This window comes from Salvia splendens, chromosome 3, assembly GCF_004379255.2.
Source record: "Salvia splendens isolate huo1 chromosome 3, SspV2, whole genome shotgun sequence".
NCBI lineage: Eukaryota > Viridiplantae > Streptophyta > Magnoliopsida > Lamiales > Lamiaceae > Salvia > Salvia splendens.
In genome coordinates this window covers 38,428,035-38,444,576 of record NC_056034.1, presented here as the reverse complement: position 1 = coordinate 38,444,576, position 16,542 = coordinate 38,428,035, and the positions used below count along the sequence as shown (strand labels likewise).

At 38.8% G+C, this 16,542-nt stretch overlaps 2 protein-coding genes and 1 pseudogene across 2 annotated transcripts; all 3 read left to right on the top strand.

The window, feature by feature from the left end:
• The first annotated feature begins 413 nt into the window (after positions 1 to 413).
• On the top strand, positions 414 to 6,174 carry LOC121795948 (annotated as a pseudogene).
• A 4,258-nt stretch (positions 6,175 to 10,432) lies between these two features.
• LOC121793557 lies at positions 10,433 to 12,166 on the top strand. Its single transcript, XM_042191587.1, has 3 exons — positions 10,433 to 10,646; positions 10,752 to 10,842; positions 11,735 to 12,166. Exons 1-3 carry the CDS (start codon positions 10,577 to 10,579, stop codon positions 11,868 to 11,870), a joined length of 297 nt encoding a protein of 98 aa, XP_042047521.1. The 5' UTR covers positions 10,433 to 10,576; the 3' UTR covers positions 11,871 to 12,166.
• Positions 12,167 to 13,398: 1,232 nt separating this feature from the next.
• On the top strand, positions 13,399 to 16,532 carry LOC121797433 (UDP-glucuronic acid decarboxylase 2-like). Its single transcript, XM_042196189.1, has 8 exons — positions 13,399 to 14,037; positions 14,280 to 14,578; positions 15,095 to 15,242; positions 15,357 to 15,436; positions 15,526 to 15,609; positions 15,815 to 15,889; positions 15,982 to 16,074; positions 16,159 to 16,532. The coding sequence occupies exons 1-8, from the start codon at positions 13,773 to 13,775 to the stop codon at positions 16,375 to 16,377; spliced, it is 1,263 nt and encodes a 420-aa protein (XP_042052123.1). The 5' UTR covers positions 13,399 to 13,772; the 3' UTR covers positions 16,378 to 16,532.
• Positions 16,533 to 16,542: the final 10 nt, after the last annotated feature.

Genomic DNA, 16,542 nt, shown 5'->3' with positions numbered 1-16,542 from the left:
CAAGATATATTTTGGCTTATTTATTTCACCAATTACAAAGAATCAATATTAAAAAATATTATCCTATAACAAAGAGGTGACATAAAGAGCAAATTAAGCATAGTACATTGCATTAATCATTGTCTAATCATCTGTAAAGTAACACCAAATTAGTCGTGACGGCACACAACTAGCTACTACTCCACTATTTTACGTTTAACTATATGAGTTTGCAACATCTTCTACTACTAGCACCGTAAATGTGGTTATCACAAAATTTATCTGTTTTTATAATTTTCACACGAGATTTAAATGTATAACTATGACATAACCTTTTAACCTTTTGCAATTTGAACATTCTTTTTTCTAAACAATTTCTAGACTTCTGCCAATCAAGATAACAATTAAACTAAGGATGTGAGAGTCATTAACATTTACTGTACTAAAAAATTTCTCCCTAATTGATTGTTACTACAGTAGTTGTTTCTCTCTCTTTGTGGATGGAAGCAACAGCCGTAACTTATGTCAGTAGCAGTCTGTATGTATATTCGGAAAAAAACACCTAAAATGGAGTTTGGAGTTGTCTCCATTCGTCACGAGCTGCTCCATTATCAGTATCACTCACTCCCACACATATAAACACATCTCCTAACTAAACTAACTCGATTATCTTCTCCACCTTCATGACCTCAAAATGCCACCACCAACAACAATCGACATCGCCGCCGCCCGCGATCTCTCCGGCGCAATCCACCGCCACATGCACGCCGCCCTCGCCAACAAATCCCTAAAACACAAATGTTTCTCCAAGCTCAACATTCAATCCCAGGAATTCTTCGAATTCTCAGACCACTCCGTCCTCTCCAACCTCTACTGGGGCGTCGAGAATGCGGAGGCGGCGCTCGATTCACATTCCTACGAAGAGAGAGAGAGCAGGCTCGACGCCTCCGAGAAAATGCTGCAGATTCCGGCCTCCCTGGACGGCAACGGCGCCACCTTAGGAATCCCCAACGCCTACCTCCTCTGCTCCTCTTTCCTCTACCTCGCCGCCGTCGAGTTCACGCGGGCCCACCAGTGGCGCGGCGCAGCGCATTTCCTTCAGGCGGTCTCGATTTGTCCCAGGATTGTGTGTCGTGAATTGGCGCCCGGAATCTGGCGGGAGCTTGTGCCTCTGTTTGTGAAAGCTATGGGCTTGTCTGTGCCGTTGGATGAGTTTGACGATGGGATGATCGACGATGCCATGAGATGGATTGCCGGAAGATACAAGCCCTGGTTGATGTACTACCAGATCATGTCCGCAGCGGATTCCTGCCGGACCGACGCCCTTTCTACACCTTTGTCAGTTTCTCTTCTTCCCTTCTTCTCTTCTTCTTTCTCGATTTTGTCCTATCGTTTATCTAGAGTTTTTTTAAAAAAAATATTAGCACAAAAAATTTATGGCATTCGGGATATCGACGTGACATACAAAATTACACGTCATTTACCTAAATATTTGTGTGTTAATTACAAGAGTTTTTACATCGGTTATTCAATCGGCGTGTAATTTCGGGTGGTATGTCGATATTTCGATAACCAGAAATTTTGCATGCCAATTTATTCTAAAAAAATGAGATGAATGGTGCTAAATGATAAATAAATGGTTAGATATTTTCGGATAAACATCCTAAATAATGAGACAAAATCGATCATTTGTCCTTCAATAGACGCACCTAATCAATCGTTTTGACATTGAAATTTCTGAATACGAAATTACTTTCGAATGTAAGATTTTTTTCTGTTTAATGTGTGCGATGCGTGATAAATATTTCAGAAATTAATTGTTAAAATATTTTAGGAGTGGAGTTCAAAAATCGTGCGAGCAAAGAAATGGAGTGAGAGCTAATAATCCTAATGTAAGTGATCATAACGAGTTCATCTTAGTTTCGATTGTCATATGATACAATTTTTAAAAGTAATACTTACACTCTAATAAATTTTTGGGTGCAGCGACCTAATACCCGCCAAGAAAGCATATCTAACGACGTGCAAGAAGAATTGCACATCGTTAGTTGTGCCCCGACATTGGAACGACGTCGGAGCATGGAAGCACAAGCTAGGAGCAATCCGAACACCAAATGTCTCAAAGACGTACTAACAGAATCCCAGCCAGACACACCAAAATCCTCAATTTCAGACAACCTTTCCTCGGTTGATGAAACTTTCTCTGAGGTAGGTACTTTCTTGTTTTATAGCTAAAAAACAAATCAAGCAATTTACAACTAAATTCCAACAATTTTGCTTCAACCAGAGTTGTGGTGAAGATGCAGAAGAAGAATATCTGAATCGCATTGGCACACTATCTTGGTAAGTTTTAACACTTGAATAGCACTAAAATTGGCATATAGCTGACATGTTAGAAACAATGCAGGAATGCAAGAACATCCATTGGCAAGAAGAGGAGAGGATCTCTTAACATCGATCGAACAAACATGGAATGTATTCACCGGAGTTTCTCCACTTCAGGCCTCAAATCAACATATCAGTATGCTCCCCATCACGGTGTATGGAGAAGGGCAAAGAGCCTAAGCTCCCGAGCCACGCAACAGCTAGAGGAAACCGAACAAAATGGAGTAGTCGAGAGAATAATCTCCAAGCTCTGCTTCACTGAAGAGCTCGGCAAAACCGAGGTAGACTACACCGTGGAAATAAACACCATCTACCAAGCGCTAAACACAAAGACAGGCCTCAAATACTCACTTTTAAAAGACATGATCCTTGATCAGCTCATTATATCAATCTCTACCTCAAAAGAAGACATGGTAGTAAGGACTTCACTAGCCATACTCTCCACCATTATCACTTCCAACACATCCGCCGTGGACGACATAAAACGAAAAGGGTTGCACCTACATGACCTAGCTGCAGCCCTCAAACGGCGTATGCACGAGGCAGCCATCCTTATCTACCTCATCAACCCACCGCCCGCGGAGGTCAGAACGCTTGAGCTCCTTCCCTGCCTCGTGGAGGTAGTCTGCACTGCCTCCACGAGCCATAGGGTGGGGCGATCACCCCTCCCGCCGCCTCATTGATGATCATAGAGAGAATGGTGACCTCGTTCGACCCTGAGACGAATAGCACGTATCTGGCAGCGATCACCCCGCCTGGGGTGCTCTCCGCCCTCGTTCGTGCCCCGAGGAGGGACCACCTCGATGAGGTCGCCTCCTTGGCTCATATACTAGCAAAGAGTATGTGCTTTGATGGGAAATGCAGGAGATACATATCCCAAATTTCCCATACAACGCCATTCGTTTCACTCCTTTCGAGTAACCAAGAAAGAGCTGCCTCTGCTGCTCTCGAGTTCTTCAACGAGTTGCTGAAAACGCCAAGGTACATATCTCATCATTAAATCTACTTACACAAAACTCATCACTTTTTTTAGTCATGATCATGGATTTGTATTAGATCATCTGCCATATCCTTATTGGAGGAGATGAGGAAACAAGGAAGCAGCAGCAATTTGTGTGCTCTTTTCCTACTTGCACAGAATTCTACTCCTGAATACAGTGTTCTAGCAGCAAATGTACTACTGCAGCTAGAAGTTTTTGTAAGTCAAGTTTCATAATAAAAGAAAAAAAAATAATCAAGAAATCATTCTTGTCACAAGCTGAATTTATCCCATATTCTTTTAGGAAGATACATCTGCAAATTCCACGTATGGAGAAGAAGCGGCAGAGGCTCTCTTCGAAGCACTGCAACGTGAAGAATCTCCACAAACACAGGCCCTTTCATCGTTCATCCTAGCAAATCTTGGTGGGACTTTTTCTTGGACAGGAGAAGCCTACACAATGGCTTGGCTGGTGAGGAAAACTGGCCTAAACTTATCACAGCATAAGAATCTGATCAAAACCTATGACTTTTTTGATCAAAGTTTGCAGGTAATTTCATAAGCTGGTCTCTAAATATTCAGAAAGTCAAGACCCCTTGTTTAAAGTAGCATAAAAACTGAATCTTTTTGTGATTGCAGGATGGTGGAGTAGACTCATGGTGCAGCAAGATCGCGCAGCGGATACTGCAGCTAGGGACACGTGTATTTGAGGCATTGGACAAGGGACTAAAGAGCAAGATAAGAAGAGTTGCAAGAGAGAGTTTGGTAGCTACTGCTTGGTTAGGACTTGAGCTCATGAAAGGTCATGATGAACTGAGGCATGCTGCTTGTGAGATCCTGCTGCATAGCATCGAGCAGTTCGTGCATCCTGGTTTTGAGCTTGAGGAACGCCTCGTGGCTTGCTTGTGCATCTACAACTACACTTCAGGCAGAGGTAAAAGAAAAAGTTGCTAAAAAGTGTGTTATTTCATCATTGTGATATTGCTTGAGTTTTATCTTGCAGGGATGAAGAGAATAATGAGTCTATCAGAAGGTGTCAGAGAATCACTTAGACGTTTGTCGAATGTGACTTGGATGGCTGAGGAATTGCTCAAAGTGGCTGACTATTTCCAGCCAAATAAGTGGGTGAGTGCCCTTGTTTTGGGTTAATGATTCATTCCACATGTTTTGGTGTGTGATGCTAAGCTCTAAAAAAACCTCATATGCAGCGTATATCGTGTGTTCATAGCCAGATCTTGGAGGCGGGGACTAAATGTAGTGCAGCTGTGACTGCACTCATTTACTACAAGGGCTATTTATGCAGTGGATATGCTGATGGATCTATTAAGGTACACTGATCTGCTTTTTTCTTGTATATTGTGCTGCTAGATTTGTTTGATTCATACCGCGTATGACCTAACGGCAGGCATGGGAGGTGAAGGGTCAGACAGTGACGCTTGTGCTAGAGAGGAAGGAGCACAGAAAGGCTGTAACATGCTTGGCTCTCTATGATCCGGGGAGCTGCCTCTTGAGTGGCTCACCTGATAAAACTATCAAGGTAGTAATCATGGTTGTGGCGGATGCTTGGAAAAAACACATATTTTCTTGACGTCGCGCCTGTGTTTTTTTTCTTAGATGTGGCAAATGCACCAGAGGAATCTTGAGTGTATTGAAGTGATACCTACAAAGGAATCTATAAGAAGCATAGATTCTTTAGGGGAACTGATTTTTGTTACTACTCAAAACCATAAACTGAAGGTATATAGTTGTAGTTAAGAAGCATACATGTTATAACAAAGATAACAAATGTGAAACAAAACTTATGTGCTTTTTTTTTTCTTCAGGTGATTGATGGTTCAAGAAAAGCAAGAGACGTGGTCAAGAACAAGAACGTAAAATGCATGAGAGTGGCGCAGGGAAAGGTCTACGCAGGGTGCGTTGATTCAAGCATTTTGGAGGTGATGATAAGCAACAACCGGCAACAAGAGATCAAAGGGCCATCAAAGGGCTGGATGCAGAGCAAGCCTATTAGGTCTCTTTCTTTGTATAAAGACTGGTTGTATAGTGCAAGCTCAGCCATTGAGGGCGCAAAGATGAAGGTAAAGAAGAACGTTTTTTCACACTAGCATCGAAGATCATGTGTGCTGCATTGAGCTAATGAGACGAGTAATGTAGGAATGGAGACGAAGCAGCCGGCCTCAAACATCAGTGGTGCCGGAGAAAGGATCAAGCATTCTAGCAATGGAAGTTGTGGAGGATTTCATCTACTTAAACTGCAGCACATCAATGAGCAGCCTGCAGGTAAGAAACCACATAGATTTCTTGAATTCTCATCAAGATTTTTCACTTGTTGTACATTTGCATTCAAGATTGAATTTTTAGTGATACATTTGGCTGAAAAAACACAGATTTGGTTGAGAGGGACACGACAAAAAGTTGGAAGGCTATCAGCAGGGAGCAAGATTACAAGCCTACTTTCAGCCAATGACATGATTCTTTGTGGCACTGAGAAAGGAGTGATTAAGGTATATTTCTCATGTTAATTATTTCTATTTTAATTTCTTAATAATTCCTTCATCAGCACTAAACTTGTGCTAAAATGACAGGGATGGATCCCACTTTAGAGGAAGATGAGCAGTGGCAATTGCACTATATTTTTGGTGATTCTTATGGATTTTGGGCAGAAATACAATTTTTGGTGTAAATATAGAGATGAAGTCCATGTAAATTGTTTGTGATATAAGGTGTGTAAATTGATTGAATACCTCTAAAGGTCAAGAGTGAGTGTGTATTCATTGTTTTACATTAAATACTAATGTTTATTGCTTGAGTAAGCAATATGATTTTAATCATCAGTGTGTACAGTTAGATAACAAAAGATGTTTATTTCGCACATCTTTTTCTTGTATAAATTTTATTAATTTATTGCAAGTTAAAATTTCGTTGGAATTAGGAGAGACGAGTAAGATTGGTTTCAAAAAAATGTAGAGGATGATTTTACATTGTATCAAGTTGTAAATTAACATGAAATACCAAATTTTGCTCTAAATCGATTGTATTTTTGACTAACCCCCCTCCGCCCTAAAAAAATCAAATCACGACAGATAAATCTTTAAATTTTCAATGTTCCCTTCTGTTAGGCGTTTTTGAGCTGATAAAACACTTAAACGATTCAAGAAGTGATCATGGTAGTGGTTGGCGGTTGACGGCGGTTACAACCGATTGATGAAGAGTAGTTATCAAGAAGCGGTTATTGAAACTGATCGAGAAGCATTGAGTTCGATCTTACTCTTCCTATAAGTAGTGCTACAAGCATCAGAGATAAGCAAGAGAGCATCTCCAGATCAGAGAGAATACAGAGTGAAACCAGGGTGTGTTTCAAGTTAGATTGAGGGAGAAAATGAGTGTTCATAATTCCCGTTTGTATTCGATCTGAGAGTGTTCTTCTTCGTTGTAATTCTTAGCTGATCATCAATATATCCTTCTCATTCTGTCAGTGGACGTAGGCTTATGGGGAACCACTTATATCTCTGTGTTGTTGAATGATCTTGCTCCAATCGGATTTCACAAATGGCGCTGTCTGTGTGAACGAAGTTTCCAAGAACGAAAGGCGCAGGATCATGGCTACAACAAGAAAGAAGATGAAGAAAATCAAAGGCGTTTGGATGCCGCAAGTGTTGACAGAGGAGGAATCAATAAGATCAGGAATTGCCGATTGAAGTTTGTGCGTTGTGGCGACGATAGATAAACCCGAAGGAGGAGAGACGCGCAACAGCCGTCTCGAAGTGTTTCTGTCATCGTTCTGGGCCAATTCTTGGAAAAGCTTTCGAAGGCCATGAGGAAGAAAGCCCTAGCCATCGTTCTGAAAATTGCACAGGCGATGTAGATGTAGCTTCTCGGATCAAGGGCAGAGGAGACTGGAGAGTGGGGTTTGGACGTTGGTTCAAAAACGGTCATGTCAAACCTATCAAGGATGGCAAAGGAAGAAGATTTGGGACGCGCAGGCCATTCGTTTACTTCACAAGAGACACGTGAAGAAACTACTCAGAATGTTCAAGAAAATATCATTTTATGATTGAGTGAACGTGGAGATTTGTAGATTGATCAAGTCACTCAAGCAGCAGCTTGATCAAATCAATCCCGCAGCGTCCATGCAGGTTCGACGCACACACGCAGCAAGAATTGTGATAAGAAGGTTCTTGCAACAAATGGTGACACCCATTTGGGAGGTGAGGATTTCGATAAGAGGTTTTGTGACGAAAGTCGTAGGACAGTTACACGACTGGTGGAAGTCATTGGATGCAGAGAATGCAACAAGGAATTAGCCTCCTCGAAGGCTCTTTCGGGGCGCATGAGGTGTCATTCGATCAAGAACAAGAAGAGGTTTTGAATCCATGAGAGTTGTGTTTGGTCACATAAACTCTGAGAGAGTGGTGGAGGTGGCCTAGCGTTGTTTACAACAAGGATTTGGATGAAGATGTTTCTTCGGGTAGCATACCAATCTTGACAGAGAAATTCAAAGATCACTTATGAGAGATGTGTGATATCTCTAGGGATTAGCAACTCCAATTATGAACAGGGAAGTTTCAGATGAGGTGGAGGTTTTATCATCCGGTGGAGGCGTTGTAGCTGATCAAGGAAGTGATGGAGGAGAATCTAAAGATGATTCTCGGAGTCGGAATAATTGTAATACTGACAAGAATAGTCAAGGTTGGTGCTGCAGACATGGGATCGACAAGTTCAAATGATGTATGAACTTGGTAAATTTGATCGAAAATGGTCAAGGAAGGAGTGGCCGGAAAGAGGTCATAGAATAGAGAAGGGAAGTGTTTGAGTTATCTCAAAAGGTGGAGGATTGTTAGGTGTTTTTGAGCTGATAAAACACTTAAACGATTCAAGAAGTGATCATGGTAGCGGTTGGGGTTTAACGGCGGTTACAACCGCTTGATGAAGAGTAGTTATCAAGAAGCGGTTATTGAAACTGATCGAGAAGCATTGAGTTCGATCTTACTCTTCCTATAAGTAGTGCTACAAGCATCAGAGATAAGCAAGAGAGAACATCTCCAGATCAGAGAGAATACGGAGTGAAACCAGGGCGTGTTTCAAGTTAGATTGAGGGAGAAAATGAGTGTTCATAATTCTCGTTTGTATTCGATCTGAGAGTGTTCTTCTTCGTTGAAATTCTTAGCTGATCATCAATATATCCTTCTCATTCTGTCAGGGCTTATGCCGAACCACTTATATCTCTGTGTTGTTGAATGATCTTGCTCCAATCGGATTTCACACCTTCAAAAAGATTTGTTCGCAAATATTCGGTTACTTTCAGTTCATTAGGTTTTAGAATTTTCTATTGGAATTTTGCTGGAATTTGACAATGATATACTAATAGTAGCTAAAAATAATAATAATAGTTTCTATATATACAAAATTTTCTGTTGGAATTTTGTTTTTAATGAAATTTGACTATGATATACTTGAGTAGCCGTTAATGCATATATACTAGACTACTAGCAATAGAGAATTTATAGTGCACCTTTCCACTTTAGCTGTTCTGGTTTATCAGTTCCGGATGTTCCAGTTTAGGAGTCCTGATTGGAATATTCGTAATATACCTCACATATTCGCAATAGACCCCAAAATATGGTAATTAATGACCATATTGAATTCTGACTTCATATCTCTACATTATTCTCTCTTATTTTACTATTTCTCCATTTTAACTACTCCATTTATTATTTTTATATAACTAGTGCAGAAAAATAAATGTGACTCCTCACGTGGGGATGAGGTAGTATAACACAAATATTTAAGCTTTAAGAATTCACGTTTCAACAAGAAATTAGATCTTTTTGTCGTAATAAGATTCCTTGATTTTCTTTTTGGTACTCCGTATTTAATTTTGAGTTAAATACTATTTTTGTCCTAAACATATGACCGATTTACGATTTTGGTTCAGAACATTCACTTTTTAAAAATCGAATCCTAAACATACGAAAACACTGTCGAATAAGTCATTTTTTAACGGTTTCCGTCATTTTTTACGGTCAACCGTCAATTAGTCCAAATTTGACCCGATTAGACTTATTCTGAGATTATTAGTAGGTTAATATTAAGCTAATTATTTTGCTAAATAACTCAATTTTTAATATTTGAATTTGAATAACAAATCTTCTAAATTCACTTAATATCTCTTAACTTTTCATTTGAGATAAAAACGAAATGTCAAACTCTCTCTTCTCTCTCTTCTATCTCGTCACTCTCCTAAGAAACCCTAGTTTCGATTCCGATCAAGAACCAGCCGATTTCAACCGATTATCGTGTTGGTTGCCATGAGTTGGAAGTCGCCGTACCCAAACTTCCATTGCAGCGATAGTCTCGCGACGTGAAAGTTGCATATGCGAGGAAGAGGAAGTCCACACATCCGCTTGAAAATGAAGCCGAAGAAGGTCCGTCAGCTACTTGTAGTTCTGAAAAGAACGATTCTGTGAAGCAAAATGAACAAGGCTCGTCGGCGGCTTCGGGGTTTTTGTGTGCTTCTAACCCTAGTTCTCACGCGGAAGTCCATTCTTCTCCGATTCCAGAAGATGAAGACGACATTTGAATACTTGGTTTCGCTGGTTTTTGGATTTGATGGTTTTTGGGTTTTGATGGTGTTAGGGTTGATGCAGTGCCTATGACAACATTTTTTTATGTAATTCGACACTGGGTGTGGTTAAATGTTCAGGACCAATCGGAAGTAGATAATGAATATGAATGACTACTTTGTCTGGTAATTTGTTGTCCATTTATTTTATTTTACTTTACATTTACATGTAAATATAAAAAAAATCAAAATTAGCTACAGTAATAAAAATCGGCTAATCGGGGTAAACCTTTCACTAATTGACGGTTGACCGTAAAAAAATGACGGAAACCGTAAAAAAAGGACCTACTCGACAGCGTTTTCGTATGTTTTGTATTCGATTTTAAAAAAGTGAATGTTTTAGACCAAAATCGTAAATCAGTCATATGTTTAGGAGCAAAATAGCACTGTACTCATTAATTTTCAAAATAGCACTTATTAATTTTCTTGAAAATAAATTTTGCTGAATGTCCAAAAGTCGGCTAAAATGGAACCAAACACGCTACAACAACGTGTACCGATGGAATTCCTGTTTTGCAGCTGCGCCCTCCACATTACAATTCTCTTCTGGTAAAAAACCCTTTTGAATATTGAAAACTTTGAAGAAAAAACGAGAAGTGAAAATAAAAAAGATGGGAGAAGAAAAGGGCAAGATTCAAGCTTTGAGGGAATGGGTTGTGGAGCACAAGCTTCGTACTGTTGGTAACGATGAATTCAATTTTGTTTTTTACCTATTTTTTTCTCCAAGATTGGCTTTTTATTGGTATTTCAGCCCCCTTTTTTAATTTGATTAGAATTTGTTTTTAGGGACTTTGTGGGCGAGTGGGATTCTGGGCTCAATGGCATACAATTGGTCTCAACCTAATATGAAGACAAGCGTCAAGATCATTCACGCTAGGTACGCTTCTACTTTTTTTTTCTCATTTCTTGAATTCCCATTTGGATTTTGCTGTTCAATTGTTGTGTATGATGTCGTTATAATTTGTGCATATGTTGTTTCGTGGGATTTTGATGACAATAGCAAATTAGGTCGTTTCTGGGAAATATATAATGAGTTGTTAAGTTATGGTTTTGAATGTTGTTGGTTATTAATTACTGAGGTTCTTACCGTGATGATAGTGCACATGATCTTGGTTTCTAAAGTTAGATTGAGGACTGAAAACTTAATTTTATGGTTTTTGTATGTTGTTGGCAGAGTGCATGAATGATGAAGAACTGTGCTTGATGTGTTTTCTTATGTGCTCGTTGTGATTTGGAAAATGTGTAGATGCATTCGTGTAATTTGCTTCTCAATTGTTAGGATTGGTTCTTGCATTGCTAACAGTTGCATGATATTTGAGGTTTGGTCATTAATTTAGTTTGTAGATACAAGATTGCAATTTAGGAATATATTTTGTTGTATCCCTTTCTGTTTATGTAGCAAGAAACATACCCTTGTAGTACCTGAGCACGGTGATATTATGTTAATTCCAAAGCGGGCAAACTGGAGTGACTTTGGGATCTTGAGCATGGTTATATCCGGTTTCTTGTGCAATAGGCAAACTGAAGTCAATTTAGGGTTCTTGATTTCCCTTGTCGATTTTAGAGGGGAGGTCAGTCAAAAATGGTACTTTACTGCCATTCTTGTCAGTTTTCAGTAGCATAACATATTGAAGTTTTGTATCTCCTGAGTTGTGTGTTTCTGTGATCATGAAGCTGATGAGTTTTTCCCCCAGCAGCTTGTTAACACAGTCTAGTATCTTAACATTGAGTTTGATTTGTTATAAAAAAACACTAACACTTGCAATCAGGTTGCACGCTCAAGCACTTACTCTTGCTGCGTTATCTGGGGCTGCTATTGTCGAGTACTACGACCACAAGTCAGGAGCGAAAACAGAGCGAGTGTCAAAGTTCCTCGACCTGAAAGAGAACCAGCACAAGAATTGAATCTTGACTTTTGGATGAGTAAGAAACCGGTTGCGCTTACCATACTCCACTTCTTAATATCCGTAATAAACTCAGATGCCATATTGGATAGTCATACATGGCAATCTATAAAGATTAGCAAACTTTACTCGAGTTTTATGCTTCAGTAGGGGATTTGAATACTGAGATGAAGCAACGAGGTATTTTTTTGCCTTACTCTAATTTGGTTGTGGATGTGTTGTTGTAGTCTTGAGCTTCTGCTCATATTCTTTGCAATTTCAACAGTTAGGGGAAAAATGCATACCATTCTTATTCTTTGTTCGGTGTGTTTTTCTACATGCTTTTTTGTATCAGATCTTCTTTATATGGTTAAAGAAATTATGCTGGAAGAGATAATTGTGGATTAGAGTGATGAATAAAATTTTACTGCTCCAAACATATTGTCATGTGCTGTCCCCATCCAATTATAATTGTAAAAATATTCTCCCTTTCTTATTTTCCTCTCTCTGCAATTATGATTGGCTGGACATAATGCTTCTGAATTTTGATGAATAAAATTTTAGTTCTCTAGACATATTGTCATGTTGTGTGCCCAACCAATAACAATCCTACAATTATAATTGGATTTATACATCACGTAGCAATATGGTCGGAGCATATATTTTTACTCCATTGAGAATTTGAGATGACATTAATAAATTGGGTTTAAAAGTGAAAATGAGCAGTGTAGGCATTGGCCGAGAATTGCAAACGCAGGCCAAGACTTTTTATAGCATCCCAAAAATCATAAAATATTATTGATCCAGACAATAAACATTCGAACCAAACAATTAAAAACAGAATTATGAACCAAATTGTACAGCACAATTAAGAAAGATTCAATTTTAATTTTGTTGAGACAAATCATATGTACTAGGATCAACTTTACGAGACCTACAAGTTAGGTTGCCATGGAAAATGTAGCTGCATGCATGTGTAATGTTTGTGAATTTTGATGATCTAATAATGTACAATTGGTATAGTATTAATTCAAGACTGCTAAATAGTACTCTCTCCCCATGCCATAAGAAAATTGCCCCACTCCCCCAAAATAATCAAGTGATTTTATTGGTGAAGTGAGCTTGTAATCAAAATATTTGGGAATTTATCATATTTACCAACTTCTCAACAAAATTGGCAAGAAATCAGATTTGCTATATACTCCTAATAAATATACATAACTTCTTGATTTTTACCTTGCCCATCAAAGATATGTGCATGTTTGCTCTATAATTAATCACCAATTTATTCGGTCATATTTTTTTCCTCTTTTGAGACGATTCATTCATCATACATAATCGAATATAAAATTCTTTATATATTTTATAAACATATTTAAACGTGTTTAATATAATCGAACCAAAATAAGTATTTTCTTACATTACAGACATTTCCCATAAAAGAAAAAGGAGAAAGAGAAATTATGTGAAAATCAATAGTACTAGATTTTATTTTAAAAAAAGAAAGTGTTAGAAAAATAATACTAACAAGCAAACAGAAAATAGCAAGAGTCACGCACAGACAGCGACCTTACGCCGAAATTTCATGCAAAAGCTTTAGATCTCATCTCGCCACTCCCTATTCACTTTGAGTTTTTCACACACAACACACACTCCCATGCAAACAATCTCACGCAAAAAACCAAACCGAAAAAAAAATGAATCTATTTCATTTCATGCAAATGCATTAATTTATCGCTACTATCTGATCTTTTCCACCTGAATTTCTCTTGATTCTCAATTTACCAAGATCTTCATTTATTTCGCAATCCGAAATCTGTGTATATTCCTCCTTGTGCCCCTTTTATTACAGCCATCATTTTCAGACATAAACAAAGAGAGGAAGAGAAAAGGGACAGGAGAACAAAGGAAAAGGAGAAGAAAAATGGGAAGTGATGAGCAGTTGCTCAGAAGGAGCAACACTAAACATCAGAGAAACATTTCTGTATCTTCCCCTTTTCGATATATTCTTCAAGAACAAAGATTTGTTTGTTTGTTGATAGGAATTGCGATCCCTTGTCTGGTTTTCGGCGTTATGCCTTCATCATCCCGGCCTCAGAAGGGGCCGATCCCTCTCTCCGATCAATCTACCGGGATTCAGACTCAATTTTCGTATTTACACGACGATCAAATTAGTCATTTTCGAGCAGGTAATTTTCATTATGATTTTTTTTAATGTTTCTTGTTCTGTTTTAGGGCATACTAATTAAAGATCCATTTATTTTATTTATTTTTTGCTTCTTTAATTTTGTTATACCATGGCCTAAAGCTTGAGGGATTGCATTGTTTCTCATAAACTCTTTAAGAAATTCTCACATTTTAAGAGGGATGGTTTAAGCTCTCTTGATTTCTTGGTGTTCTGTTTTGAGAATGGACAAGTACATAAATGCAGGTGGAAGAGTGCCTTTGGGATTGAAAAGCAAACGTTTGAGGGTATTGGTGACTGGTGGGGCTGGTTTCGTCGGGAGCCATTTGGTGGACCGTTTGATTGCCCGTGGTGATAGTGTGATTGTAGTAGATAACTTCTTCACAGGGAGGAAGGAGAACCTTGTGCAGCATTTCTCAGGTCATAGGATGGAGCTCATCCGACATGATGTAGTCGAGCCTATCTTGCTCGAGGTGGATCAGATATACCACTTGGCCTGCCCTGCCTCTCCTGTACATTACAAGTACAACCCCGTCAAGACAATCATATCCTGGCAATATTTGTTTACATATTAGTTTTTGTTGCATTTTTGTTGTAGTTTCTTGATATCTTGCATGACTTTGTGATTTTACATGCTCTGTTTGTCTTGTTTGGCTTACATTTTTTTATTTTGAGGGGAGTCTAAATCCACTTTGGATTTTGCAAGATTATTTTTGGACATTATCCATATAGGGTTATCTTAAACAAAGTAAAACTTTCTCATCTGTCTCTTGCTTATGCAAAAATGGAGATGATGGTATTTTTGCAAGCTACATTGGCCTAATTGGGTTTTCCAAGAAAAGCAAATTTGGTCCACTGGTTTCTTGCTTACATTTTTTATTTTTGAGGAGAAAATAAATTGCACTTTGGATTTTTCAAGAAAATTGAAATTGGTTGTCTAAACAAAAGGAAGATTTTCCCATTCTGTTTCTTGCTCCATGAGAAAAAGGAGAAGATGGAACTCCATGAGCACTACAAAGTTTGTTCTAGAATTGAAGAATCCTTAACTTTACTTTCTTTACAAGACAAATGTGATGGGAACGTTGAACATGCTCGGACTGGCTAAGAGGGTTGGAGCACGTTTTCTGCTGACGAGCACAAGTGAAGTCTATGGTGATCCGTTGGAGCATCCACAGACCGAGACCTATTGGGGCAATGTCAATCCCATTGGTAAGTTTGTTTCAACTTCTGAATATTATAGCCACAAATAAAATCTCATCCTCTATCTTAGAAACTTAGGATACAAAAATATTGTTTGAATAAGTTTGGATTTTTGATAATTAGGTGTTAGGAGTTGTTATGATGAGGGAAAGCGAACGGCTGAGACCTTGACCATGGATTATCACAGGGGACTTAATCTTGAGGTTATATGATTTCATCAAAATATTACTCTTCACTATTAGCAGTTTATGCAGCAAGTCACACATAGTATGTATATGTCATTGTTTTTCAGGTTAGAATTGCTCGAATTTTCAACACTTATGGACCGCGTATGTGCACTGATGATGGTCGCGTCGTTAGCAACTTTGTAGCTCAGGTAAGTCCAAACACTATTTTCCACATTTTTTACTTTAAAATCTTCCCTGAGGCACAATAATTGGAATTCAGACATAAAACAAGCTCGTTACTGCTGTTGTGTTTACGTGCAAAGGCATAAAAAGATCGATCACACGAATGCTCGTTTTCTAGCATCAGAGAAAGTAGTACAGTTTGTTACATTCTGATGAATTTTCTTTTTGCAGGCTTTGAGAAAGGAGCCTTTGACTGTTTATGGAGATGGAAAGCAAACTAGGAGCTTCCAATATGTTTCTGATTTGGTAAAAACAAAAACAATGTTTTGATCATGTCATATGTTTGGAACTAGTTAAGGTAAGAACATGAGCTCCCAACCTGCACATGATATGGACAGGTGGAGGGCTTGATGAGGCTAATGGAAGGCGAGCACGTGGGCCCCTTCAATCTCGGGAATCCCGGTGAATTCACCATGCTTGAACTAGCTAAGGTAGAACCAAGACATGGTCTAATTTGGAAGGATTCTGATTAAGGCAGTTGGAATATATATGTTCTAATTTTTGCACATATATAGGTAGTGCAAGACACAATAGATCCAAATGCAAAGATTGAGTTTAGACCAAACACAGAGGATGATCCACACAAGAGGAAACCAGACATCTCAAGGGCAAAGGAGCTTCTTGGGTGGGAGCCGACTGTCTCACTGAGAGAGGGCCTTCCTCGTATGGTCAATGACTTCCGACAACGCATCTTTGGCGATGAGAAGGAGACCGTAGGCGCCTCTAGTGCTTAAAAATTGTATGCATCTCTAATGCATGCATCATCTATGTAAGCCAAACTCATGTTTGTTATCTATTAGCTTGCTTGCTCAAGAATAATACAAATGTGTGTGTGTGTTTTAGGAAGACATGGAAAAAGCTCTAGTATATGCCAATCATATTTTGTTAATAGTGCAGTT